General features: G+C 45.1%; 2 protein-coding genes and 1 long non-coding RNA gene across 10 annotated transcripts in view; 2 read left to right on the top strand and 1 right to left on the bottom strand.

Annotated features, from left to right (window-relative positions):
• The window catches only part of cux2b (cut-like homeobox 2b), a 115,336-nt gene extending 111,240 nt beyond the window's left edge, over positions 1 to 4,096 (top strand). For all 3 annotated transcript variants that reach the window (XM_037777822.1, XM_037777824.1, XM_037777823.1), the window contains one exon: positions 206 to 4,096. In XM_037777822.1, the coding sequence (XP_037633750.1) occupies positions 206 to 1,001 (796 nt within the window). In that variant the 3' untranslated portion in view covers positions 1,002 to 4,096. The remainder of the gene's footprint in view (positions 1 to 205) is intronic.
• Positions 4 to 27,792, bottom strand: LOC119492930. The gene is made up of 3 exons (XR_005207879.1): positions 27,677 to 27,792; positions 8,342 to 8,344; positions 4 to 182 (listed from the first exon to the last, which is right to left on the bottom strand). It is a non-coding gene; the product is annotated as an uncharacterized LOC119492930 (long non-coding RNA).
• Positions 4,380 to 27,734, top strand: mtmr3 (myotubularin related protein 3). 6 transcript variants are annotated; one of them, XM_037777827.1, is made up of 22 exons: positions 4,380 to 4,573; positions 6,860 to 6,935; positions 8,118 to 8,174; positions 9,524 to 9,613; positions 10,142 to 10,258; positions 12,748 to 12,768; positions 13,701 to 13,783; positions 15,782 to 15,930; positions 16,038 to 16,134; positions 16,371 to 16,484; positions 17,562 to 17,752; positions 18,163 to 18,294; positions 18,434 to 18,545; positions 20,217 to 20,412; positions 20,666 to 20,851; positions 21,099 to 21,269; positions 21,783 to 21,928; positions 22,378 to 23,890; positions 23,974 to 24,084; positions 24,215 to 24,303; positions 25,529 to 25,555; positions 27,406 to 27,734. In XM_037777827.1, exons 3-22 carry the CDS (start codon positions 8,172 to 8,174, stop codon positions 27,587 to 27,589), a joined length of 3,732 nt encoding a protein of 1,243 aa, XP_037633755.1. In that variant the 5' UTR covers positions 4,380 to 4,573; positions 6,860 to 6,935; positions 8,118 to 8,171; the 3' UTR covers positions 27,590 to 27,734. The 6 variants fall into 6 exon arrangements, with proteins under 6 accessions (XP_037633755.1, XP_037633754.1, XP_037633758.1 ...); XM_037777826.1 differs by having other exon boundaries at positions 15,782 to 15,948; XM_037777830.1 differs by lacking the exon at positions 8,118 to 8,174 and having other exon boundaries at positions 15,782 to 15,948.
• Positions 27,793 to 27,811: the final 19 nt, after the last annotated feature.

The following is a 27,811-nucleotide window of genomic DNA, read 5'->3' as shown; positions in this document are numbered from 1 at the left end:
GTCCACTGACCTTTGTGACCTTTGTGACCTTTGTGACCTTTGCTAATGGCTGCGTCTGTTGTTTTCATCACTGCTATACATTTACTTTAGCTGCAGCTGACTACTTGAAATGTAAATTGTGAAGGTTACCTCAGATGTCCTCATTCCAGAGTGTGTGTGTGTGTGTGTGTGTGTGTGTGTGTCTAACAGCAGTGTTTGTGTGCAGGTCCAGGATGCGACGAGAGGTTCTGATGGAGGGTCTGCAAGACAACGACACCGATGCTGAGCACCACAGCTACTCGCCCTCAGCGACTCACAGCCCCCACTCTGATGGAGAGGGGAGGAGGCTGCTGCCGCCCTCAGGACACATCCACTCCAGCCTTCCTCTCAGCGCCAACACCGCACTGCCTCACGTCAAACAGGAGGCCACAGACAGGGAGGACGAGGGGGACGAGGAGACGGAGGGCTCCATCAAACTGTCCAGAGTTCAGTGTTTCTCCTCAGCGGTACAGTTCCCGCCGCTGAAGAACGAACACGAGGACTCCATCGCTGGCTGCCGTGAGCCCCTGAGGCAGGAGGAGGGGATGAGCAGCCAGGCTCCAGGGCTCTACCCCGGCACCGTCTCCATAGACGGTCCCCAGAGAATCAACCAGTCCAGGCACGAGGGGGAAGACTCCGGGAAGTCCCCCGTTGACCCGGTCAGCTTCAAGGCTTCATCAGAGCCCTGCCGCAGCAGTCTGGAGGTGTCCCTCAACTCGCCCTCTGCTGCGTCCTCACCCGGCCTCATGATGTCAGTGTCCCCCGTCCCCTCCTCCTCTGCTCCCATATCGCCCTCGCTGCCCAATCCGCCCTCGACGAGCACCAATCACAGCCTGGACCCCAACCAGCTCCCTCCCTTCCAAAGCCCCAAGCTCAACAGAAGCACTCAGAGACGCAACGAGAAAATGGCCAACCTCAATAACATCATCCACAGGCTAGAGAGAGCCGCCAATCGAGAGGAAACGCTGGAATGGGAGTTTTAGGTCCCCTCTTTCCTGTACGGAGTCCTGATGAGTCCTGGCGGCACACAGGAGAGTCTCAGATAGAAGCTTCCTGAAAGCGTGGAGCGGCGTGGCGTGGCTCCTGGAGGCCCGTCCTCTCAGACTGATAACTCACAGGAAATGGGAATGCTCAGCTCCCTACAAGAACTTAAAGAGTTGAAAAAAAATTTCTAATGGTGTATTTGTTTTGTTTTTTTGTTGTTGTTTTTTTGATAATGCATACTACTTTGAATATATGTGACAGCACTAGCTGTTGTTTTACCTATTGGACTTGACATGAAGACTTTTGCAGCTATGGTGTCATAAAATGTACACTGAAGTTCTGTAGATTGCCACTGGGTGAGATTAAAAAAAGACCCCTGTCTTAAGCCATTAAAAGCACTATAACTATTTGAAAAGAGACATTGACCAAATTTGCTACTTTTTGAATAGCAATTTTTCAGATTTTGTCTGTAAGACTGGACAGTTTAAGTCAAGTAACATGAAATCCTATTACTGACTGAGGGATAGTCCTTTAAGACTCTAAATATTCAACATCTTGTATGTACTTAGTTTCTTGGTGATATGTTTTGAACTATTTGTAACTCACACGTATAAAATGTGGTTGTACATGTTGTAGAATTGTCTGCAATAGCCTTCTCTAAACCTGATGTAGCATGGTACTCACCTGACCCTGTTATCCTCTGTAGTTAGTCACCTGTGATTATACTTGAGCGAAAACAAGAGAAAAAAAAAAGTTGAAAACCCTGCAAAAAATAAGAAAAAAGGAAGCATTGAATCTAACGAGTAGAGTACTTTTAGTGTTTGGTTTTCTGTTTTTCTTTGTCTAATCCTTGAGGTTTACAGTTTAGGGCCTGTGTGCTTCTGGTAGGAAGTGAAACGTTCACTACACATGAGCACAGTTTACATGATTTCTTTCACACTTACCTCTCTGACCCTCCAAGGCACTGCTTCTCAGACCGTAACAGACCTGGTTTACCTCACATTATGTTCGTGCACATCATGCTATGACCATGCGTTTCATTCTTATACATAAACATGACCCGACCTTATTGGAATCAAGTGCTCTGTATCACTGCCTCAGACGTGCAGAGATCAAACATGAAACAAGTTTTAATGAGCAAAATCTGTCTTTTACAAAGAATATGCTGCTGTTTGAAGAGATAATAATTCCATATTATATGTGTGTGTTATGATCCTCCTGATTGATGCACTTTCTCCAGATGGGTCATTTATTGTAGCTAGAATCAAACACGTCGACCTCTGTTGGTTAGCTGAGCAGTTGGATATGAGGAGCTTGTCGGTACGGTGCTGTGAACTGAGGCTCAGAGTATTGGAGAGCATGATATACAGGATGACCTCTGACCTCTGATCAACATGGAAACATCCCATCTGTAACTACACTATATTCAAGGACACAACAGGTTACAGGTATCCCCTCATATTATCTTGTGTATCGTGTCAGTAGAAGTTTCTTTGTCATGCTTGCAAAATGTTCTTTATGTATTTTGCCTCTATTTTATACTCAGAACAGTTAACTAGATATTCAATACCTCGTGTATGAACTACTTACAGCACTTAGATTTTGATAATTGTGAGGACTCAAGAAAATTTCAAATATCAACATTATCCTAACTTAGTGTTCACAAGTCTTTGCCTTTACTGTATCGTTGAAGTTGGTAGTAAACACTTGCACATGTCTACATAGTTCAGAGGACTTGGATTGTATTATGTAGAGATATATATTACACAATTACTTAAAAAAGAAGAAGAATATCTTACATTCTTGGAACAAAATGTGCTGATTATATTGAAATAGAGTGTACAGATTTAATAAACCAAACCCATTGAAGCCAGTTGTGGTCTGGCAAGCTCGCCCACGTTTTAGACCTTCTCTCAGGGTAGTCTTGCTTTTTAAAGCTTTACTGAAACAGTTGCTCTCATCACTGGTGGTGACTATGATAAAACATAATGTGCTGTAGTAGAGAATGACTCTGTTCAATATTCAATGGCTCCGTGGAAGTTGTGTGTATACAGGAAACGCAGCTTTCACAGGACGAGGTGGTTTGTTGGAGAGCTGTTGCTGTTTGTAATTCATTCCACAGACGTGTCAAAGTGCAGTGTCAGTGATTGGAACCACCACGACGAGGCCGATGGGTTGCATCTTTCAGATCAGTAGACTTTGCTCTCTAAAATACCTTTCTGGTTTTCTCTTGGAGCCACAGAAGATTTTTTCTCTGGTTTTCGTACCACCATTTTTTGTGCATAATATACTGTATGATTAGAGGTGGCATTTCTAATGTGGAAGTTTCATTGTCTTTAATGGTAACATGGACATATGACTGAAAAAGAAATGTATTTACAAGCATTATCTCCTCATGTAAAGCTCATCTCATTGTTTTGCATGCAAATCCATTCTGGTCTCATGACAAGAGATAGGACTGTGTTTTTGTGTTGTTGTTCTTGCACAGGGACGTCAAATCAGCACTTAAAGTCTTTTTACATTAGTGAAGTCCATGCATGGTGCAGCTGATCCATCTGGCTCTCACAAAGTCATCATGAATCCAGTCAAATCAGAACCCAATAACTTCCTTCCAGGTAAATATTTAAATCAAGATTATTTTGTGCCATATCATATGCCTCATGCATTATCCTCACAGGAGTAATGCCTGGTGGTGTGATTTCAGAGGGGTGTAGGGCTTCTTGTAACCCGGTTCAGAAAAAAGCAAAGCTTTTTAGTAACAAGAGCCCCACACATTAGGTGGTTTTATTTTGTAATTGACATTAGTCACTAAATAATGAGGCAATTGGTCAGCAAAATTTGATTGATTGTATTCAGAGTTGTTAATATAGAAAACAATATTCACAACTCTGACAATGAGGGTTTGTCACAAAGAAAATGTTGGATTAGAAAGTCTGTGAGCCAATAAAGAGAAGTGTCCTGCAGGCTTAAATAACGGTCCACCGCCTCACATGCCAGGCTTGGAAATGTTAAAGAATGGACTAAGGGATACGCCAAGCCTCTTGGAACTGAATTTGCATATGTAAGCCATCATTCAATACATAATTGTTTAAGACCCTGCTGTGTTGTGTTGTTATTTCTTTATAGTGAGGAATTACAGATTAATGCACACAAATTAATGCAAACAGATCAAACAAATATCTATAAAAACACTGTATAGTGCTCCCTGTCCTTCACTGTAATGTATATTATTATTATTATTATTATTATTATTATTATATGATAATATTGAGCTCTATGCGGGCCCATGGGCGGACCACTGTTTACATGATCCTATCGCATGTGTGTCTGAGCCCCTCCCCCTCTCGGAGCGTCACTCTGACGCCATGACGTCACACGATCACGTAGGCCGTCGGGCTGGAGAATTGGCGGTGATGGCGTCGACGGCTCGGTGCTGGAGAGGGACGCAGTGAAGCTGGCCTCGGCTCGGATATGACTAATGCTTATTTGATCGACGTTTATTTGCTGCTCAGTAATTTCGCAGGCTTCGGATGAATCTTTGTCTTCTACCTTCTCATCGCTCCGTTCTCTGGTGAGTCGGCCGCTTGTTGAGCTCGTTGTGTTGTGACGGAGGCCTCTGGGTTCCGCCCTCCATTTCACAACAACACTACCAGCTAACGCTAGCTAGCTACTAGCCAGCTTACACTAACAGCTAACAGCTAACGTTACTGAGGACAAACAGCGAGTACACAACAGCACTCTGTTTACTAGGACATGTCAACGACGGCTGCCTATAATCCACATCTACACTATGGACTAAGCGTTAGCTTGCTAGCAGGAATTGAACTGTTTAGCTAGCTAACTGTTGACGTTAAGGTTCCCCACAGAGAACGAGGAGCAGCACGATCCCGTTAGCTGGCTAACGGTAGTTGATGCTGTCTGTTGACATGGGTCAGTTAACGGTAGTTGATGTTGTCTGTTGACATGGGTCAGTTAACGGTAGTTGATGTTGTCTGTTGACATGGGTCAGTTAACGGTAGTTGATGTTGTCTGTTGTTGACATGGGTCAGTTAACGGTAGTTGATGTTGTCTGTTGACATGGGTCAGTTAACGGTAGTTGATGTTGTCTGTTGTTGACATGGGTCAGTTAACGGTAGTTGATGTTGTCTGTTGACATGGGTCAGTTAACGGTAGTTGATGTTGTCTGTTGTTGACATGGGTCAGTTAACGGTAGTTGATGTTGTCTGTTGACATGGGTCAGTTAACGGTAGTTGATGTTGTCTGTTGACATGGGTCAGTTAACGGTAGTTCTCTAACGCTAACCTGCATTAGCGTTAGAGTTTACCGCATGAGTTTACTGACGTTAGTTGGTAATAAATGGCTTCTCTATAGTGGTGATCGTGATGTGACAGAGCACTGGGCTGGCTAGCACTCCTAACACTACATTCACAAGCATTTGGTCAAGTTTGTGGATAACCAGCGGTTCTTTATAACCACCAACGGTTCTGTTATTTCCCCCACCAAACGATAGCTTACTAGAAATCACGTTAACGTGTTAGCTTTAGCGACAGTGTTAATATTAATAAAAGTGTTAATATGAAGCTCGAATCAGACCCAGTGTCAGTAGACATGAAGGCTTTTATATGAGTTCAACTTGTTTAGTTCCTGTTCGCTCCCTGACCGTCAGTGGAGTCCAGTGCTGTCAGTTAGTCCGTATATCAGGCAGTAACGGGATTTCTTATTGAAACGTGCCGATATCAGTGAGGAGATTGAGGCTGTTTGCAGCCGGTGATGCCCGGTGGCCTGTCACGGGATAGGGGTAACGTTAAGGCTCTAAGGGCTTAACGTGAACTCAGACCCAGACTGAGCCGTGGCCGCGGGTCATGAGCCCTCTGCGGTAAACAGAGCCCTCCCTGTGTGTGAGGCAGATATGCTTTATCAGGTAGCACCGGCAGTCCGAGCTGGACTCCTCTCAGCCTCTGAAGTCATGACCTCCCTCCCTCCCTGGCTGCTGCTTCACACCTCTCTCCACCACCAGACACTGTCCTCGGCTGACGTCTGTGCGATGGGATTTTTGTCTTATTTCTACCCTTAGGCATCTCTAATGTCCCAGAGAAGGTGTGCTAAGGTCCTGTGCTCCTCATTCACTGACCTGCTCAGATCACATTTCAGTTTCTGTAAGAGTAGCTGACCTTTACAACTATTTGTGGGCATGTATGTCTGCTGAGAGACCCCTAACAGGTCACCTGTTTGGAAAAGAGATGTTAGGTGATATCATTGTAAGGACAATCTCTGTAAAGACAGGTTGACAATACTTACATTTAATTTTTCATCTATTGACTGTAACTGGGTAGAAAATCATTACCAACCATCAGTCAAGTGCTGTCAAGTGTTTGGCTGTGCCATGTATGTGTACGTGACCAGTCATTTGGCAGGTAATCAACCATTGTTGGGTAATGTATCCACAAATAATGTTTCTTTTACACTAGTAAACCTGCCATGCCTTCCATTAACTTGTATTAACCCCAAGACGTGGCGGCAGGGGGTTAAAATTGATAATATGCATGAATTGAGTGTCGTTGTTTATTTCTGAAGGTGAACATTACATGGTCAGTTCACGTGACTGAACCATGTCTGTATGTTGGTTAGGCTGTAGATTTAGTGCTTCAACATCCAGCTGGCTTTTTTTCCATTCCACAACTGAGTTTAAGTGGTATCTCTGAGCTCACATGCACGCCACTCTGACCACCAGTACAGCTATATTTGCAAGGGAATCAAAAGAGCTTCTGTAGCCTGAATGTCTCAGTGAAAAGTCTGCTGTTTGTAAGGAAAATCATTTGGTCATTATTCAGTTACATGTTTGCCTTCATTTCCACAGATTTCCATGTCTCACTTGTGAGAGTTTCCAAACAGGATCATCAGGACTGCTCATCGTCCGTTACTGATTGACTGTGGTAAGTCTAAAAGATATATCACATTGATTTTATTTGATATTTTCAGCCATAAATGTACTTTTGTCCCTCTTTACTACATTTGGGATAACTGAATATAAGCTTTACTGAAGGCCTAAATCCTGCCATTGCTGGCCAAGCCGTCCCTTCTACTGTAATGCCATTTCATGTGAATTGATTTGCTATTGAACGTTTTGAACATGACTGCCCAATCAGTTCATTGTCTAGACTCATTCCCTGAGAAAGTATTTACATATACTGATGCTTGTGAAAAACACCACAAATACAATCAGGCTTCTAAATCCAGCCACTCAAAGCCTGCATCGTTTTTCTTGTGAGCTCCTTGAATATCTGTCCACATGCAGTCTAAATAAACCAACAGATGTACTGCAAATTAGTAGAAGGGTGTTGGTTGGGTTTGACATCTCCTGGTAGTAATTTCATCCAGAGTAGATACAGTGATTTGGATGATGGGACTCAAAATTTGCTCTTTTGGAGCAACTGGTAAGGCATTTGTTAAACAAAAAACAACACTGGAATTATATTGTTTAGAATATAAACGTTTATTTTATGCCTTTATTTGAGAGTGTACAGTAGAGATATGAGTAGAGAGAGAGAGAGATGGGGAATGACATGCAATAAATTTAATCAGGGACTTTGCAGTTTGCTTTAAGCCCAGATAAACATTTCTTTACAGTGTAGAACCCTAACCTTCCCCCTGAACGGCGATGTAAACCGTAAAAATAATTAATTTGAAGTTTCATTTTTATTTTCATCAAGAAAGTCTTTTAACACTTGTTTTATGAATTGAATTTAGTGGATTTAATCATTAATATTGATGCCCTCCCAAAATAAGCTGTGTGCCAAGAAAAGGCAGTTACACAGTGTCCTCAACTGACCTGAAATTAGTGCGGATAATGAGACAGAATAGCCAATGTAATATTTTGATCATGAATTCTGTTTCTATAAATGTTTTACGATAATGATCCCAGTGGTACCGGCTGCACAACGGCTCACCTCAGGCTGGAGGAGAAAAAAGTCTTTATTAATAAATCTTAATTTGGGCAGTTTAAGTTAGGATCAGACCACATATAAGGATGATGGCAGCTTTCATTTTGTGCACCAAATATCATTTACATATGTACATACAATAAGTTGTCAACATGTTGTGTTGTTCTTGTACAGACTGGTCCAGGCCGGAGTTGTCTGTTGGGTGACCCACACTCCTTCACAGGGGCCATGGTAAAGTACCTTCAGCTCATGCATGCTTTGGACAGCATCTGCTGGATGTCCTGTGGCCGGGGGGGCACATTCTGCAGAATCAGAAGCTCTCATTGATTTTCACTTTTAATCAGCTCCGTTTAGCAGGAAGCAGACAGTTAAATTAGCTGCCTGCAACAGTGTCAAACGTGCTCCACAGCTGCTGTCTAAGCCAGGCAGCTTTTAGTTTGTATTGTATCGTTGTTGCATCGTGACATATAACTACAGGATGGGATGTGTTGTGTGTTGAACGGTGTGTGTCTGTGTGAGTTTTTGCGTTGTTGGCGTGCTGCTGTGTGTTACGCTGCCCCCTGGCTGGCCTCAGCAGGCTGCTCCTCCAGCCATGACAACTGAGTGTATCAGCTCGCCTCATGCTGAGCCAGCATCCCGCAGGATGTGCTGTCGCTGGCCGTTATCTGCCATCTCTTTCGACCACCTTAATCTGTCTTTGCACAATGTTAGACTAAACTCTGCTCCTGACCAAACACAGCCCATAGATTCTTGTCCATCTCTGTCAGCACAAGGCCAGACATTTTTTTCCACCAGTTTGCCTTTGAGGAAAAATCCCTGACTGTGCTGTGCTTGTATATCCATGCCTCACATTCCTCACAGATAGGCATCCTCCATGAAATATGTTGCATAAGACTACTGTGACCTCAAACACTTGGCCCCCATGGAAGCCTGCTGATGAAAACAGCCTTTAAGTACAAAATGTCCATCATTTGATTTTGCCAACCAAAAAATTGATTTAAACTCTCCTTTCTTTCCAGGGTCTTGTGTAAATTAATGACCGTGTATATTTCTAGTTTCAGAGCGTTTCTGGCATCTGTTACACCATGGCTGGTTGTAAAAGGGGTGATTATAGTAAATTAGCCTGGGTTGCACATTGCAGTGTGGGTGGGAAGGAGAAGACAGCCACACAAAGCAGCATAAATGCAGCACTGTCAAGTCGGTTTTAAATCAACTCTCTGTCACAACATGGGTTGGGACTCTCCCGCCATTTCTAAGATTAATATGAAAACCAGACTATCAATTAAATCTGTGAAAATCACGGCAAAGCAAAGTGGAGGATTAACACTTGTTTTCTCCCAAAACCACTACTAAGATGGTCTTGAATGAGGCTTTTAACTCCCCAAACAATTCCTACAGAGCAGCTTAGTGGTCACAGCAGTGAATGCATGTGTCAGTGTAAATGAGTGTGTGACAGGAGCCTGCCTTCCCTGGACAAATGTTTTAAAAGCCATGTTAAACTAAAGAAAACTATATGACAGAAAGACGGTAGTGGTTGTTAAAGTAGTTGAGCACAGAGCTAACGGGCCTTTTCTCTTCAGGAGGAGGAGGGGCAGCAGAGCTTGGAGTGTATCCAGGCCAATCAGATCTTCCCCAAGAAGTCCCCCGTTCTGGAGGAGGAAAACATGCAGGTGAGGATGCCGCTCCCCTCGCTGTTTATCTGGTGCTGCTGGATAAAACCCAGTTAACCTGACAGCCATGTGTAAATATGTGGCTGAGTCTCTTCTCTGTAATCACTTACATAATCACTGTGACACATGTGACTTCAGCTCACTTTCACTTTGACCAGTGTCAGAAGCCCTATAATCTGAACATATGGCTTTGTTGTTCAGCACTGCAAACACTAATGTTTTGCACAACAGGTATGTTACAAAAAAATCCCAAATTGGAAAGGCGGTAAAGTTGCTGGGTTCTGTAAAAAGTTCACTAGTTGCTTATGGAAAAAGTTGTTGCTGTGGAAAAGAGGTGTACAGTCTATACTTTAAAACCATAGATTTACCTGCAAGACAACATGTAACTTTGGCTGACTGCTGTAGTAAAACCAGATCTAGTGAACCAGTCGATGGTACCACAGCAGTCCACAGATGTGTATATCATCATCACTGGTGATCTGTGTGACTGCTGTTTGTTTGAAATGTTTTCTCTCCTGCTGTTGCTAGGTGCCCTTTCCTGAGCTGCACGGGGAGTTCACAGAGTATGTGGGGAGAGCAGAGGACGCCATCATCGCAATGTCCAACTACCGCCTACACATCAAGTTCAAAGAGTCTGTTGTCAACGTAAGTATCTTTGAAAAGTGAGCGATGAGCTTCAAGGTCAGATACGATTAGAGAACGTCTCAAAATAACGGAAGAATGAAAGACTTGGTCGCTACTGGAGGCTGTGTTAAGGTGTGTGTTAATGTTTAGTGAATTTACAGAGTCAGCGCTGTGGTGACCAGGCCTATCAGAGAACATCTGCACTGGCAGCACATGTCACCTGACTCTTCATCACCTCTGTTTCTACTCTTCCTCTCTGCACTGACAGCTCATGTCACCTGACTGTTCATCACCTCTGTTTCTACTCTTCCTCTCTGCACTGGCAGCTCATGTCACCTGACTCTTCATCACCTCTGTTTTTACTCTTCCTCTCTGCACTGGCAGCACATGTCACCTGACTCTTCATCCCCTCTGTTTCTACTCTTCCTCTCTACACTGGCAGCACATGTCACCTGACTGTTCATCACCTCTGTTTCTACTCTTCCTCTCTGCACTGGCAGCTCATGTCACCTGACTCTTCATCACCTCTGTTTTTACTCTTCCTCTCTGCACTGGCAGCACATGTCACCTGACTCTTCATCCCCTCTGTTTCTACTCTTCCTCTCTACACTGGCAGCACATGTCACCTGACTGTTCATCACCTCTGTTTCTACTCTTCCTCTCTACACTGGCAGCTCATGTCACCTGACTCTTCATCACCTCTGTTTCTACTCTTCCTCTCTGCACTGGCAGCTCATGTCACCTGACTCTTCATCACCTCTGTTTCTACTCTTCCTCTCTGCACTGGCAGCTCATGTCACCTGACTCTTCATCACCTCTGTTTCTACTCTTCCTCTCTGCACTGGCAGCACATGTCACCTGACTCTCTCTCTCTCTCTCTCTCTCTCTCTCTCTCTCTCTCTCTCTCTCTCTCTCTCTCTCTCTCTCTCTCTCTATCTATCTCTCTATCTCTCTCTCTCTCTCTCTCTTTTCACCACATTAAGAAAGAGAAACAGGCTTTGTTACCCAAGTGTGGCCACTTTCTAAAACAACTTCTCCATTTGCCACTGCAAAGATGTTCACTGAATTATGTTTGAAACCATTTCAAAGAGTTTTTTATACACCTACTACTAGACTGGTTCCATTCAAATGAGAAAACTATGACTTATTACAACCTAGTGGCACACCACATACAGTATAAACATACTAATGTACATATAAATAGTTATACATTTGTACCGTACGTTGTGGACTGAAGGGTTGCATCCTGAAAAGAAAGTATTCTATGTTGTTATGTTAAGTGTACTATCTCTGATACTCAGTATTAACCTTAATTTGACCAATAAATATCCCTGTAAATGCCTTAGGAACAGCATCTGTTGCGTTCAGATCTCCAAGCTGCTCTGCTGCTGACATGTGAGAGCAGGAAAGTTGTGACAAAAAATCATGCGCTACGAGGAAAGCTTTCGGCTGTTTCACGTCCTTCCCTCGAAACACTATCATCATCTAAAAATGAGAGAGACTCGTTTCATCCATACAGGATACGTCTGATGATATTCAGTTTTTTTGTTATTGTTAACAAACTTTCCCATGAAAAGACCAAAACCGGCCATGAATTTATCCTATCAACAAGTATTCGCTGCGTTGTTCAGAAGCTACTAAAACACATCCGTGAGACACTGCACTTGGACACTGTCCTTCATTACGGTGAACACGGCTGGTGTAGTTTATCTGTCACACATCAGCGTCCTGCAGCTGTAAATACTCAATACTGCACTAAATCTGAAGCTCTAAATAAATAGTCCCAAACCTTTTTCTTTAATGAAAGGATATGTTTGTGAGCAGCTTTTCAAATTAGCTTCTTATCTGCAGAAAAGGCTTGGCAACCACTGCCTTAAGGTAAGGAATCCAAAATATTTTTGTTTCTATATTGGTATCAAACCTCAGGTATGGTATCAGCAGTAGAGCCCTATTGCACTGATAGCTGCAGTATTTCATGTCATTCCCTATATTTAGTTTATTTAGTCTGTTACGTTTGTATTATTTGAAGACCGGAACAGGTATCCAGTCCCAGATGTTGGCATTGCCTCAGAACTCATTCATGTCATTGTTTAGTTAATCAAACCTTCCTGTTTCTAATGGCTGCCCGTCACATGTTGTCGAGGTTAATTGGACCATAATGAGTTCACCCACCACCTCTCTGTGCTCACATCAGACCGAGCCAATGTTCTGGTCACACATATTTGGACGGGTTGAGGAGGCGTCTGCATCACATCATCACAGAGTAGTCAGAGCTCACAGATCAGGGGTGGGAGGTGCTGCAAGAGAGCGAGAGGCTGTTAACAAGCAGCAGAGGAATTTTGATGGTGGTCAGATTAGGGATGTAGATTAGAGGGCAGGAATTAAGTTGTGGCAGCAGGATGCTCCAACATCCGGAATGTGCTGCGTCTGCAGCCCTACACAGGCCCAAGACAGTCACAAATCAACATGCATCACTTTCATTATTGCCCTCTGTGTTTTCTTTTGGATAGAGTTGTTGTTGTGAGGTGTCAGTAAGTACCAGCAGTGCTGCACGGCGTGGAGTGGTGGATTTGACTGTATAATTTGTGTGTGCCTGTCTGTTAACCGGCTGGTGCCTGGAGGAGTACAATCCTACTTGTTCATCCTGTTTAACGCCAGGTGTGTGGGAATAATCCATCCACACAAAGCATTCATAATACCAATCTTTTAATGCAACTTTTACACCAACCAAACCTCCCATCAGGCAGTGACCCTGTCGTTGTGCTCTTGTACTGGAAGCTCGACTTGCTGATGACCAGTTCTGATGGTGCTAGCTCCAGACTGTGTGAACAGCAGCTTGAGCCACACCTTTCAATGAAAGCCCACTGCGCTGCTGAACAGAGCTCTTAGTTAATTAACAGAGCTTAGTCAAAAGCAGCACAGGTATTTCCCTGCAGTATTCAAAGTATGCTCTTAAGTCATAAGCACATGGCAATTCTGTACTTTGGATGGTATTTGCCTATAAAAGATAAGACTGTAGCTGTGGGCCAAAAGGGAAATGCAGATACAGGCTGGTCTGGAGTGTTTTTGTGCTCCCACACTCACAGTTAAGAAGATTATGTATATTAACAGAGCTCAGGGAGATGTGATGTGAGGTGAAAAATTAATGGAAATGCACCTGGACAAGTAATCTGTGTGACTTGTATATTTTTAGTACCATGTGGCTGAATGGTGGTTTGGTTCATACAATTAAATATTAGTTAAATGTGATGTTGCAGCACATGTGGCTGATTCTTGGCATGAAGGTGTTTTACTGTACACCATTAATGTGCTAAATGGATTGTCAGTTGCAGTCTACCACGCTACTTTTACTGACTGCATGTGTTTGGTTGGTACATGTTGGATAAACTCAGTATGCTATTTAAGGTTTCCATCAGAGTGTGACTGGGTGTAGAGTTGATGTTCCCTCTCGTTCTCTCCACAGGTTCCTCTTCAGCTCGTAGAGAACGTGGAGTGTCGGGATATGTTCCAGCTTCATGTCACCTGTAAGGACTGTAAAGTTGTCAGGTATGATCAGTGATAGAGTCAGCTGTTACCCCCTCTTTGTTAAAGATATAGGAAAACTGATTTACAATCATGTTTCTTCCATATATATGTGACACATGTGTGATGTTCAAGTTACAGAAAACCCCAAATAATTCAAAATCACCAGCTTATTCTGACATTTCTCACGCAAGTCCAAACGCAGGACGGTATAGGTGTTACAATCAGCTGAAAGGACGAAGCCATATGGCGTAGGTTGCTATGGTTACCACTTAAACACGGCACATACTATAAAGGCAACAGAGGAATCCTACAGCCATAAACTATATGTTTGACCGAGAGGCCTGAAACATACAGATCAGCTTCACCAAGAAACAAAGTGAGGTTTGTTTGTCTCAGTACACCTGAGGAATAAATTTACCTTTTCCTCACACGCATCTAATCCATTCAACAACCACAAAAAACAGGCTTTGTATCGTGTTTACAGCAGAGTGTTAGAGGGACAGGTTAACAATGCATAGCTGCTAAATGCCTGGGCATCCAACAGCTATAACAGTAAGTAACTTTCTGTTAATGCTAATTACAGTTGACTAATTACTGTCAATCACACATTAAAGGTGAAGCTCATGTGAGGCAGTGTTCTAAAGGCGTTCGAATGTCTGTCGTCATATTTAATGATGTCATCACCTTAACAAATATATAAAGAATCCTCAATTTGAATAAAGTGATTCACCTGATTAATTAATGAATAAAAGTCGTCAGTGCGTGCCTCGCTGACCCTTTGTTTTTGAGGTCAACTAAACGCCAACAAATATGGATTAATGCAGAATATTTCGTTAGATAAAAACATGTTGTGAATTTTGGAAATGATTCCATTTATCTTTCTTCGAATGAACAACGACCCTTAGCTGCTTTTATTCGGTCATCAAGTATTGCATTATAAAAGTTGTATACACATTCCAATTTAAATAGTTTTTTATTAATAAATAATAATGTTCACGATAAAATAGACTCTGAAGTGGTCACTATGGAATCTACACTAGCAGCTAGCATATTTCTCTTCATCGCAGGCTAGCGTTATTTTAATAGAATTATTTATTTATTTACATTATTGTATGTTTCTATTTCTTGTGCAACCACTGAGAAACTGTCCAGCGTCAGTAGGATGACTCTGATAACTGCTCGTACCAGGCGTGACTTTTGTAAGGTGGAGGTGTGTTGCTTGGCATGGCGAGGATGTTGTTCCACTTTCATTCGTTCTCCGAGGACATAAAAATCGTTCAGCATCACAAACAGAGCATGTGTATGCTAACTGTGTAAACTGGTGACTCTCAGCCGAATGCGTCGTGGTTGCTCGTAGTGACAGCAGCTGTTGTGTTGGGTCCTCGTAAAAGCCTTTAATTTTACTTTCATCAATTTTAAATACATAGTACCATCTGCGTTTATTATCTACGCCAATTATTTACACAAATTACTACAAGCAACCACGGACACATTGGTCTGAAAGTCAGCAGTTAATACTGTCAGCAGACAGTAGAGTCACTACAACTTGCCACTGCAATAATGGCGGTGGCGGCGCTAGATGGCGAAACACACAATGTGGTCACTGAATTTGTCTAAACTGAAAGTACAAAGGAGTTAGATGTCATAGCTGTGGTATGTGGGTGTTATATCACGGCTATGAACCAATCAGATTGCTTGATTTGAGCTGCCTGTTTTATAATCCTTATTGTTTTCACCATGTTGAGTTTCCCTTTTAGGGAACACAGTGAGTATGGAGAAGCCTTCTGTATGTGACTGTAATATGAGACATTTAGTACAGCTACGTACCGTCTAGAGAGCTCTACAGGTACTGAACTACTCTTTGGTGAGGAACAGAGGGGCTCTCCACAAACAAAGGATACCAGTTCAGGCTTGATTCTGAAGTAGATATCAGTATTGAGTGTTTTTTAGAGTTTGCTCCTTGATAACATTTGTGTAGCATGATCAAGGTGTAACGTTGGCTTTGTGTTTGATCCACAGGTGTCAGTTCTCCACCTTTGAGCAGTGTCAGGAATGGTTGAAACGCCTGAACGTGATAGTGCGTCCGCCCTCACGCCTGGAGGACCTGTTCTCTTTCGCCTTCCACGCCTGGTGCATGGAGGTGTACGCTGGCGAGAAGGAGCAGCACGGTGAGCTGTGCAGACCAGGTACGCTACTGTGTCTGGCATGTCTTCACGTAACCCCAGCAGAACTTCCCCTCTGGTCTTATCGGACATCACTCTCTCTCTTTCTGTAGGCGAACATGTGACCTCGTGGTTCAAGAACGAGGTGGAGAGGATGGGCTTTGACACTCAGAACGCCTGGAGGATATCTGACATCAACAGCAAGTTCAGGTAATGGCAGCTTTCATTGTGTTGATTTCCTTCACTCCCAGCTAGAAGATAGATGCGTCCTGTGCTTTCATTGGCGTACAGCAGCAGTCAGAGTCTGTTAGACAGTGGGTGGTTGTGTTATTGTAGTCCTCTGGTGCTGATAGGAGCCCAGCCCAGGATCAGGTGTCTGTGGACAGAGGCTTTAGCTCTTTTCTCCTGATTAAACCTTTACTCTCTGTGTCCCTCTGCTCTGCCAGACTCTGCCCCAGCTATCCTCAGCAGCTCCTGGTGCCAGCCTGGATCACTGACAAGGAGCTGGAAAACGTTGCGGCCTTCCGCTCCTGGAAGAGGTTTCCTGCTGTGGTTTATAGGTCGGTGGGTTTGTTTCAAGATAGAAGGTTAAACTTGTTTACGGCCATGCTGCAGTGAAAAGCTTTCCCGTGTGCTGATTGGCACTTTGGTTCTTGTTTGTGAAAGGAATGAAACCATCTTCAGATAATATCTTCATGGCTCTATATCAGAGTTTACTTTGGCTTACAGCTAATTACTAATGGATAATTCCCTCCAGGCTTCATTTCTCAATTTGGCTCTATTCATTTTGTCAACATGGCCAAGACGGCTGACTTAACCGATGACATCCACTGCGTCACGGCTACAGTGAAACCTGGTTGTTGTGTTTAACGAACGGCGCTAGAGAGCCTTTGAGCTTTGTTTTTGGAAAACTTTGTGTGCCGTCACAGCACCTGAAATGAATAGGAGACGAAGTTTGCTTTGGTGGCTGTAAAATGACTGAAGCCAGTTGTTTTCAACCTTTTTGACCTATGAAAACAAAAGGTCTATGTTTGACCCGTCATAGATCAGATGAGTTGTGAGCAGTTCAACCAAAGAATCATAATTCATTCTCACATTATCTTTATTGATTGTTTTTTAGAGCTGAAATGATTAATTCATGAGTTGATCGACAAATTAATCGGCAAAAACTTTGATGATCTAATAATTTCTTTGATTGTTTTTAAGCAAAAAAGTAAAACAAATTCACTAAGTTAGAGTATTTGTTGGTCTAGTCTTATAAGATAGTAAACTAAATACTTCTGGGTTTTGGACAATATGCGCAGTTTCTGAAATTGTATAAGTCCAATTTATTAATATTATTATTTTATATGCTAAACAATTCATCAAAAAGTAATAGATGAATGGATTATGGAAATAATTGATATTTGTATCCCTCTTGATTGAAAAAAATAGAGAAAAGTTAAAAAAAAAACAACATACTGTTGTGCAAGGCAATGGATAGATGGTCGATCTCTGTATTAATGTGTTGTTTGCTGTAGCAGCAAATAGTATTTTGTCCCTGTAGATAAGATTAGATGAAGATCCCAGATGAAATAAGCTGCCATAGTCTTCTCTTAAGTCAGTGGACTGACCATGTCCCCCCACCCCTCACATAGGCACCAGACCACAGGAGCTGTGATCGCCCGCTGTGGCCAGCCAGAGGTCAGCTGGTGGGGCTGGAGGAACGCTGATGACGAGCACCTGGTCCAGTCCATCGCCAAGGCCTGCGCCGTTGGTGGCAGCTCCCGTAAACACCTTTCTAACGGCAGCTACACCAACGGCACCGACCTGCCCGATACTGACTTTGGTGAGAACCTTTCTCACCCTGTACACACCTACCAACACACACACAGATATATTCATACTATCAATCAGCCTTCCTCTCCCTGTACACACCTACCAGCACACAGATAGATGTATTCCTGATATCAATCAGCCTTCCTCTCCCTGTACACACCTACCAGCACACAAACAGATATATTCCTGCTATCTGCATGAACAGCAGTCCGACATGTTGGGACCTGTCTGAAGTAGCTGGCTAACACAAACACACAGCTCACAGTAACTTCTTCTGTCAAACTCATTCTGATGGAGTCTCTTAATGGTTTAACTGGACTTTCTGATTGTGATAATGAACTCAACCATAGCACCCAGCCCTGCTTTTATACAGCCTGGAACATACTGAGAGATAATGTTTCTGTGTGTTGTGTTTGTCAGAATCCTCCATGACCAACAGCTCAGAGGTGGAGACGTTGGCCACCCAGCCCCACAAGTTACTGATCCTGGACGCCAGGTCCTACGCTGCTGCCGTAGCCAACAGGGCCAAGGGGGGAGGCTGTGAATGCCCAGGTAGGTCTTCTCAGCTCAGCCCCTGGTTTACAAGCAGAATTAGGTCAATGTGTGCTCAGTTAACTGTGAATGTGATTGTTCTGTGTGCTAAAAATAAAACCTCTCTCTCTATTTTACCATTGTTGTCCTCCTGTTCCAGAGTACTATCCCAACTGTGAGGTGGTGTTTATGGGCATGGCCAACATCCACTCCATCCGCAAGAGTTTCCAGTCTCTGCGTTTTCTCTGCACTCAGATGCCTGATCCAGCCAAGTAGGTTTTTTTATGCCTCCAGCAGTGCCTCCCATTTCCCCTAATCGTAACTCTAAAGCTCTGCAGGCTAAAACTATTAAACTTGAAGCTCTCCAGCTATGCTGTAACTGTAGCTAACTAGTAATCACAGCTGTGTTTTGGCCTTGGCCATACATCTGTGCCTGATTTAGAAAGCCTGGCCCAACCCCAAGTGGAGGATGTCTTTACGTCTGCACACTCGCAGACTCGACGATACAATGATGTGTAGTAGAATCACTCTGGTTAGAAGATCATATCAGAAAACAAGAGCAACTCGTTGTCCTGGCTCCGCGTAGATCATACTGTACATGGCCATACACTTCATGGGCTTCTTTATTTGAATATTACTTCAAGTGTCTTTTGCACACTTAATGGTGTTTATGCAAAAAACAGCATGTTGTTCATTGTTCCTGTGATTTGTTAAAAGCTAAACCTGATGAAAGCAGGGTCACTGATGGACTTAACTTGTAGACTTATATTCTGAAAGTCAAAACTCTGTCACAGACGCTCCATGTTTATAGACAACACATAACGCTTAGGATAATAACCCAGAAAAGATAAGGCAAGTGAAGTGTTTTTTCATAATTGAAGAAGGTCAGGGTGTATGTGTATCTCCAACTGGTCATGTAATGTTTTGAACTATTACATGACCATTATCCAAAAAGGCAGTCATTTGCTAAACTTTAAGTTTAAATCTGCATTAATGAATGTGTGGCCACTAGGGGGCAGAATGAGATCAAAACAACACAGCTGTGCCGGTAAAGCTGTTATTGTTAACCCTTTTAGAGACTACTTTTACATCCAGCAGATAGACAGGTACTCTGTCTGTCATTTGGAGTCTCTCTTCTGGGCACCTGACAGATGAAGTCTAATATTTACTCTACTTTAGCTCCTGAGAAGAGTAACTCTCTAGCTGCTAACGTTGTCCGTCTGTCAGTTGGTGCTGAGCAGGTAGAGTACAGTCAGTGGGGCTATCGCAGCTTGTTAGCTTGAAACTGTTGCTTAAAGTGGCTACAATCACCATCTGCTCAGCACCAAACGGCAGACAGACAACGTCAGCAGCTAGTTGGTGAACATAGTTGAGCACTTAACAGTTAGAGAGTCAGATATATTCCTCAGGAGTTGGTAGAGACCAATAAGAGACCTAAAGGAGAGTGCTATTGAACTTACATTCACCAGGTGGCCAGAAAAACGACTCCAAATGAATGCTAATGTCGCTCTGTAAGTGCTGCATGTGTAAATTAGCAAATGTTTGCTAACACGTTTGTCATGCCAACTTGAGTCTCAACTTGTTTCCGCTGCCCTCAAATGGCCAAAAATCAGTTATTGCAGGTTTAAAATCAATAAATGCTTAGATATGCATTGTGTTAATACAGGTCTGAGTCAGGACAATATAGGACAAGTTTACTTATCAGTTATCACTTTATTTCTGAGATGAAAAATATTAAGAAATCCATAACACATTTCTATCATGGTTGTGCTCTTAGCTATACATAGAGCCGTTATAGACGAGCGTTGCGAAACAGAAGAAGCTATAAATGCTGTGGTATGTGGCACCGGTACATGCTATGTACTTGTCCTTATACAACATGTGTGCCGTCTCTTAGAGCCATATGAGGTCCTCTGATGTTGTTGCTGTCTGTGTGCCTGCAGCTGGCTGTCTGCACTGGAGAGCACCAAGTGGCTGCAGCACCTCTCTCTGCTGCTGAAGGCGGCGCTGCTGGTGGTCAACGCTGTGGACCGAGACCACAGGCCCGTCCTGGTCCACTGCTCTGACGGCTGGGACCGCACGCCTCAGATTGTTGCTTTGTCCAAGCTGCTGCTGGACCCTTACTACCGCACTATTGAGGTACAGATGAGCACTTCTCTTCTCTCACTTCTATCCCCGACCCTGGCCTCTGCTAGCATATTTTGTTTTCATATTCCATGAAAACTCTCCTAACATTGACATCATGGAAGAACTGTGATATTTCCAATGCAGCTAGGATAAACTTTGATAGAAGAAAAACTCTATTGTTCACTTTAATTTAACATTTGTTGTTTTTATGTAAAGAACAAACAACATTTCATTGAATCTAAGATCTTGTGACATCTTTGGGCAGGGCTTCCAGGTTTTGGTTGAGACCGATTGGCTGGACTTCGGCCATAAGTTTGCCGACCGCTGCGGCCACGGAGAAAACTCTGAGGACTTGAACGAGCGCTGCCCCGTCTTCCTGCAGTGGCTGGACTGTGTTCACCAGCTGCAGAGGCAGTTCCCATGCTCCTTTGAGTTTAATGAGGCCTTCTTGGTGCGTACACATTGGGTGATTGATGTCAAACACAACTGTTGTGAAGTTTGAGAGATTCCTGAGATGAGAAGCTGCAGAGTGTTGTCATGTAGAGCGGTGGAAACGGCACGGCTCTGATTGAACTGTGTTCACGTTAGTTTCCAATTGTGAGCCACTGATTACAGTCGTAAGAGGAAACTGCCCTCATTATCATACCTGAATGTGTATACAAGCCTCTACATGTCACTTTGTGTGTGTGCGTATGCAGGTGAAACTGGTGCAGCACAACTACTCCTGTCTGTTTGGCACCTTCCTGTGTAACAGTGGTAAGGAGAGGGAGGACCGCCACGTTCAGGAGAGGACCTGCTCGGTCTGGTCTCTGCTGAGACCGGCCAACCGCACGCTGAGGAACATGCTGTACTCCTCTCACTCCGAGACCGTACGTCCACCGTCCATCACTGAGTGTTGAGTCCTGCTAGTTGTGGTTTGAAACCCAGCAAGACAAAGGATACTAATAAGTTAATGATGTTAGATTATAGGAAAACAAAGAGTCTAGCCTTTCCAAGTCCTACAGGTTCAGACAGCAAAGTCCTCTGATGCATTATTGGAAAGATGAGCCCCACAGCTATGTATTTCACAATGTGTCTTTAGATTCCTTGCTAATCGTTTTGGTCTAAAACTTGACAATGACATTTTTGTGGTTACTGTTGTTGTTTTATTTGCACTGTGTGTGTATGTGTGCGTGTGTGTGTGGGTGGGTGTGTGTGTCATGACCATAAATATTCTCCACTAACCATGTTGCATTCAGATGTTCATATAACAAAGTGTTTCGTTTTGTTTGAGGTGTTTCAGACTTTAAGGATTTGTTTCCAGATTATTGAGCTCCTGTTATCGGTCATCATTTCCTGTCTCCTCTGATTACACCCAGTTAAGTTTGCAGCTGTTGTTGCAGGTTCTCCACCCAGTTTGTCACGTACGCAACCTGATGCTGTGGACGGCGGTCTACCTGCCCAGCTCCTCCCCTACGACCCCCTCCGATGACTCGTGCGCCCCCTACCCTGTGCCCGGTGGAAACCCTGAGGACGCGCCCCTGGGCAGGTGAGCCTGGCGCGCTGGCACCCGACCCCCCCCTCTCTTCTTCCCTCATGTAAGATAAACACAGGTGGAGGACTCCACCGCCAGCCGGGCCCGGCTTTCCACTCTTAGATACTTTGCTCTGCTTGGCCCTCACAGTCACAGATACGGTTTTATGCTCCTCTTATCTCGTGTCTCATGACAGTCAGACCATCAAGGAAAAGCAACAGGAAGTTGTTTCATGTCAGTGTTGGTTCTAAGTTAAAGAGACTAGTCTCAAGTCTAAATGCTTGTCTTTCATTGTGTTTCTAGTTTTGATGAGGCTGACATGTGATTGAATTGTTAGCTAAACATTTTGTAATGATTCTGTGTGCAGCTGCAGATTGAATCATAGCGTGTTAATCACACTAAGCCATTGTTATGTAATGAAATGCTGTTTCCTGAGCATAATTCTACTCTTGTTTGCTCTTCAGACGTACGAAGACTCGTTCCTTCGACAACTTGCCCAGTGCATGTGAGCTGGGAAGCTCGCTGGCTCCTAACCGCCGCTCCAGTGACCCGAGCCTCAACGAGAAGTGGCAGGACCACCGGCGCTCTCTGGAGCTCAACATGGCCGTGGGGCCCGACAGTGGGGGGAACCAGGATCAGGAAGTGCGGCCTAACGGAGTGGGGCCTTACCAAGACGGAGTGGACTCTGAGCTGGAAGACAGCCCACAGCCCCGGGGCTCACACGCTGAGCTCGGACAGGAAGCCTCTCTGAGCACAGCAGCAACGGGAGAGGAAGCAGAGGAGGCGGAGCTCTCTGTGGCGGTTGGCGTGGCCGAGGGCCAGATGGAGAACATCCTTCAGGAAGCCACTAAGGAGGAGGCGGGAGCAGATGTTCAGAGAGAGGGAAGTGCTGATGTCTCACAGGCCATCCACTCCGTTGACACAGAGTCGGAGGAAGAAGCAAAAGTTGAAGAGGATGATCAGTGCGCTGAGGTCGATGGGACTGAGGTGCAGACAGAAGCATTTGCTAACGGTCACCATCCAGAAAATGGCGTACTGGCGGCCGAGGAGGATGGTGAGTCTCCCCCTCTGCCCACACAGAAGGCAGAGGAGCTGGATCAACAGGCAGCTGAGGTGACTCAGATGCCTGAGGATCTGGTGAAACAGGATGTAGAGAACTCTTCTGTACCAGAGGAGCTAGCACATGGACCCAGTGAGTCCGGCTCAGATGAGCCAGAGCAGCCTGCAGCCCATAGAACTATAACTAACGGCTTTGTGGACGCGTCACCTGAAGAGCCAGGTGTGGATGAGGAGACGTGCCCTGACTCTGAGTCTGACCACGGTGTGTCAGAGCCCGTGGATCCGGGGGATAAGAGGGCCTCCCTGATGGAGAGCTCCACAGAGACTTTAACTGAAGAGGCCTGCAGCAGATTGGAGCGGCCAACACCGCCGCCGGTTTGTCCCAGTCGTCAGCCCTGCTCCAGGAAGGACCGAGGACCAGAGACGGCCGAGCACGGCTTCATTAGAACTTTAAACGGGGGCAGCAAGCGGCCCTCTGTCAGTGCCTTTCAGTCGGTGAGTGCTGACCTCAGCAGAGACGGGCTCTGTAACGGCGACAGCTCTGACGGCGAGCCCTGCGGAGGACATCACTGGGCCAAAGTGAACGGGGAGAGGCTTCCTTTGAGTCGACAGGTGTCCCTAGCAAGCTGCAACTCCCTGATCCTCCATCCACGGGGTAGCTGCTACCAGCACCGCTGGTGCCACCACCTGCTGGGTCGGGCCGCCATCAGCCCGGAGCAGCCGTCCCGCAGCCATCTGGATGACGACGGGCTGACGCTGCACACAGACGCCATCCAGCAGAGGCTGAGACAGATCGAGGCGGGACACCAGATAGAGGTGGAGACTCTGAAGAAGCAGGTCCAGGAGCTGTGGAGCCGCCTGGAGAACCAGCAGCACGCCGGATCCCACAGGATCAACGGAGACATGGGAGACGAAGTGGTAAGATGCTCATCTCTTTACCTCCTTCAGCCCGCTGAACTCCTTCACAATCCCTCTAACTATCTGTGTCTCCCTCCCTGCAGACCTCAATGACAGACTCCGAGTTCAACCTGGACCCCAACTGTCTGTCGCGCTGCAGCACGGAGCTTTTCTCCGAGGCCAGCTGGGAGCAGGTGGACAAGCAGGACACCGAGGTGAGCAGCCAGGACACATCATGTTAGGAGAGAAGGAACCAAACCTTCAAAGCTATGCAGCTGCCATATTGATGATGGTTGATGGTAGATGGATGGGAGCTGTGAACTGAGGTTAGTCTGTACGTTACAGGTGACCCGCTGGTACCCAGACCATTTGGCAGCCCAGTGTTACGGCTGTGAGAGCAGGTTCTGGCTCGCCGCCAGGAAGCATCACTGCAGGTGAGTACTGAGGGTTGTCAAGCTGCTCAAAGCTTCAGTCACCATCCCCGTCATCGACCACTCCTGTCTGTCCTGTTGAGGCTTAAAGAAATATTTCCTGTGTTTAAGCTCAGACTGACTTTATGTATCCAGGCTGTGTCTAGATGAAGCTCAGTTAGCTTTCAGTTCACACTCAGCATCTTAAATTCATCTTGAGTGACCTTTTCTGCTGGGATTTTACTTCCTCTCCTCATATATCACTTGTGTTTCTGCAGACTAGAGCTGGTTTCATTCATATTAATATGCATATACTGGTATAAAAGATTTCAGTTCATTGTCCAGCCTGCTCTGTACTACGTATGTGAACAGATGCATCTCTGACCACAACCAAATATGGTTGAGACGTCTAACGCGTCCTTAATATGCTTTGAATGTCCACTATGATTAGGTCACGCAAGACACATGTTAGTGCCCAGTGTGTCCGTTCTCTCATTAAAGGGACACTCCAATGATTTAGTGATGGTGTGGGACATGTGAGAGACAAACTTTTTAAAAATGGTCCAAGCTGATGCTACGAGGGCCGAGATATTGGTCCAGGCTTTCACTAATCTAATCGTTTTTTTCTAATTGTGCACTTCAACCCTGATGACATGATGATGCTGTTGATGTAGACAGAATAGAAGTACGTAGATCAGACAGATTGATTGTTTTGGATAGAGCTGCTGTCCTACACTGATTAGAATAAAGGTCCAGATTGAACAACGATGTCCATTCAGAGTCTTCTTGTTAGTATCAGGTTATCTTCTGGTGATCTGAAGTGTGCAGAACAAGACACCTATCAGTATCAGCGGCTGGTATTTCCTCATATCGCTGCTGTCTGCTTTTTACTTCCTGTTCTTTGGGATGGATTGGATCCAGTTAACCACTGAGTGGCAGACATCAGAGTAGGATTCATGTTGGATCATCCCGTGTGGTCTGGACTGCAGACAAAGTAGTACATCTATAAATAATCTTATTTCAGCCGTGGATTCAAAGCACAGACGTCTAGAATGAACATTGTAGCGTTGCAGCCATGTCACAACTGTAGCTGTGTAGATTTAGTATCCTTTAGAGAACGCACCTCTTCAGCAGGAGGTGTGTGTTAGCGTGTGTTAGCGTGTTCTAGTGTTCTAGCATGTTTTAGTGTGTAGCGTGTTGTCCACTGCTCAGGCTCTTCTTATCCATTATCTGCCCCTCTCCTCTACAGTGGCAGGGAGCCTGTCCAGGAGGTCTGGTGAGATCCGGCTCCCCTGTCCCCCCCCTTTTCCCCCCACCCTCCATCCTTTAACCCTTTAACCACTCGCTGCACCTCCTTCCTCCCTCCCCCCCACTCCCTGCTCCTCCCCCTCCTCACCTGCTGCATCTGGTTTCCCTTCATCCTCTTCTAGTTGATTCTCAGGGAAATCTCTTTTCATGTGTTGACTTGAGTGTGTTTCCATTCAGCAGTTTTAATTGGCTGAGCGTGAGCACGGTGCTGTCAGTGGGAGGGCTGTGATTGGTCGAGGGCTGATTGTTATTTCACCTGAAAAATTCCAACCCAAAAAGCTGCGGTCTTCCTCCTCCTGCCATAGCACCACATCAGCACCCTGCCCCCCCCCACCCCCGGCAGCATGCTGCCCCCAACCAGCCGTCTGCATCGCTCCTCCCAGCAGCACCGCATGGTACTGGACTGGACCAGTCGGTCCACCTGGTGGTGTACAGGCTGGAGACAGCCAGTGAATTAGATGTTTGTGTGTTTGAACTGAGTCCAGGCAGGTAGAAGAGTCCGGGCCGGCCGCTGTGTGTGTTAGTGTGTGAGCATGGCATTCCATCTTAATCTGAGCATGGGTAGCTGAACCCTTCCTGTGTAGTGATAGTACCGTGTTGTAAAGGGCTGAATAATGCAGGCAGCACCGCTGAGTGTTGGAGCACCGCTGCTAACCCGGCATGTAGCGCAGCATCCCAGCAGAGTGGAGCTGAACACCTTCTTTCCACCTGTTTTATCATGCGTCCAAAGAGAAACAACAACAAAAATCGGATCAGCATCCTGTTCTTTAAATGTGGCTTAGCTCCATCCAGGCTAATGCCAGCCTGCTAAAAGGATCCCGTTAGTTCTCATCCAGCTAACTTGGTCTTTGGAACACTATCAGAGGTTTGATTAGTTAATCCTGGATGGAGTCATGTGATATCACGAGAACGAGAACGGGACGGACGGACGGACGACCTGAAGACAAAATGCCTCCGGCCACGGCTGGCGCCGGCATGGATAATAATAGTGCGCTCTTATTTTGAAATAAACACGACACGCTCCATGCTGATCACACGATAGTTCTCATGACTCTACAGCTACAGCTGCTCACTAGTTACACATATTCTATAGTTTTATTATTGGTAACAAAACCAGAACCAGCAATGAACCGGACCTTCTGTCCAGAGTAGAGCTCAAATCAGTGAGTAGCACTGGGTGAGCCTCTGTAGTTCACTTATACTGTACACCGTCCTCACTGGTGCTCCACATATGTATACTGTACATCCACGACTGACAATAGTCCTCAATAAATTCACTCTTTACGCCTGTTTAATGTTTGCTGATAACTGTAATTGAACTAAATACTAAATACATCGCTTTCTTTAACGAAAAAGACTAGAAACTATAAAGATTTCCGTCTTCAGTAGGAACTGACGGGCTCGGAGCGACTGACTAACTAACACATTGTTGGTTGTAAAGCCACATTCAAAGAATGCAGTGGACCCTACCGAGATCTCTCATAAAGCCTAATAAACTGTGTAAAGATGAAATGAGTTTAGTAATCCAATTTATTTCTAGCTTTAATTGACCTGTTATGACTGAATGGATGATAGTTTCAATCCAACTGCACCTCTGACACAACCTTTCAGATAAGAGTCAGTGAGCTGTAGAGAAGAGTTAATCAGTCAGCTGTATGAAGGAGAGCAGGGCCCTGGTGCACATGTAGAGATGCATGGTAACGGTAGGTGTGAAGAGACCCATGGTAACAGTAGGTGTGAAGAGACGCATGGTAACAGTAGGTGTGAAGAGGTCTCTGTCTCTGTGTCCAGCAGTGACCCTTCTGTGTCTCCCTGCAGGAACTGCGGTAACGTGTTCTGCGCCAGCTGCTGCGACCAGAAGATCCCCGTGCCAAGCCAGCAGCTGTTTGAACCCAGCCGGGTCTGTAAGGGCTGCTACGGCAACCTCAAGCTCAGCCCGGCTCCCCTGGACCTGGACCTGGACCTGGACCTGGACAAACCCATTACAGCCAGCTCCAACTGAGTCCCAGAGGACCGGGACAGGACGGGCCGCCGACACCGGCGCACCGCTGAAGAAGAGCACCGAAGCTGCACCGAATGTCCCATGGACTGTGTGTGTGTGTGTGTGTGTGTGTGTGTGTGTGTGTGTGTGTGTGTGCGCTGCAGATCTAGATTTAATGTGTATATAGAGCGGAGGACGTGGTGGAGGAGCTGAATGACGTGTTGGTGAGATGCTGAGCGCTCT

Source organism: Sebastes umbrosus, chromosome 8 (assembly GCF_015220745.1).
Source record: "Sebastes umbrosus isolate fSebUmb1 chromosome 8, fSebUmb1.pri, whole genome shotgun sequence".
In the NCBI taxonomy this organism is placed as follows: Eukaryota; Metazoa; Chordata; class Actinopteri; order Perciformes; family Sebastidae; genus Sebastes; species Sebastes umbrosus.
Note: the sequence above shows the minus strand (reverse complement) of the source record. Positions and strands in the feature narration are given on the sequence as shown.

Excerpts from the sequence above, each read along its gene's own strand:
- mtmr3 (XM_037777826.1), top strand. Across the intron at positions 10,259-12,747 it reads TCAAAGAGTCTGTTGTCAAC|AGTTGTTGTTGTGAGGTGTC; the intron begins GTAAGTATCTTT and ends TCTTTTGGATAG. Across the intron at positions 18,546-20,216 it reads CAGATGCCTGATCCAGCCAA|CTGGCTGTCTGCACTGGAGA; the intron begins GTAGGTTTTTTT and ends GTGTGCCTGCAG.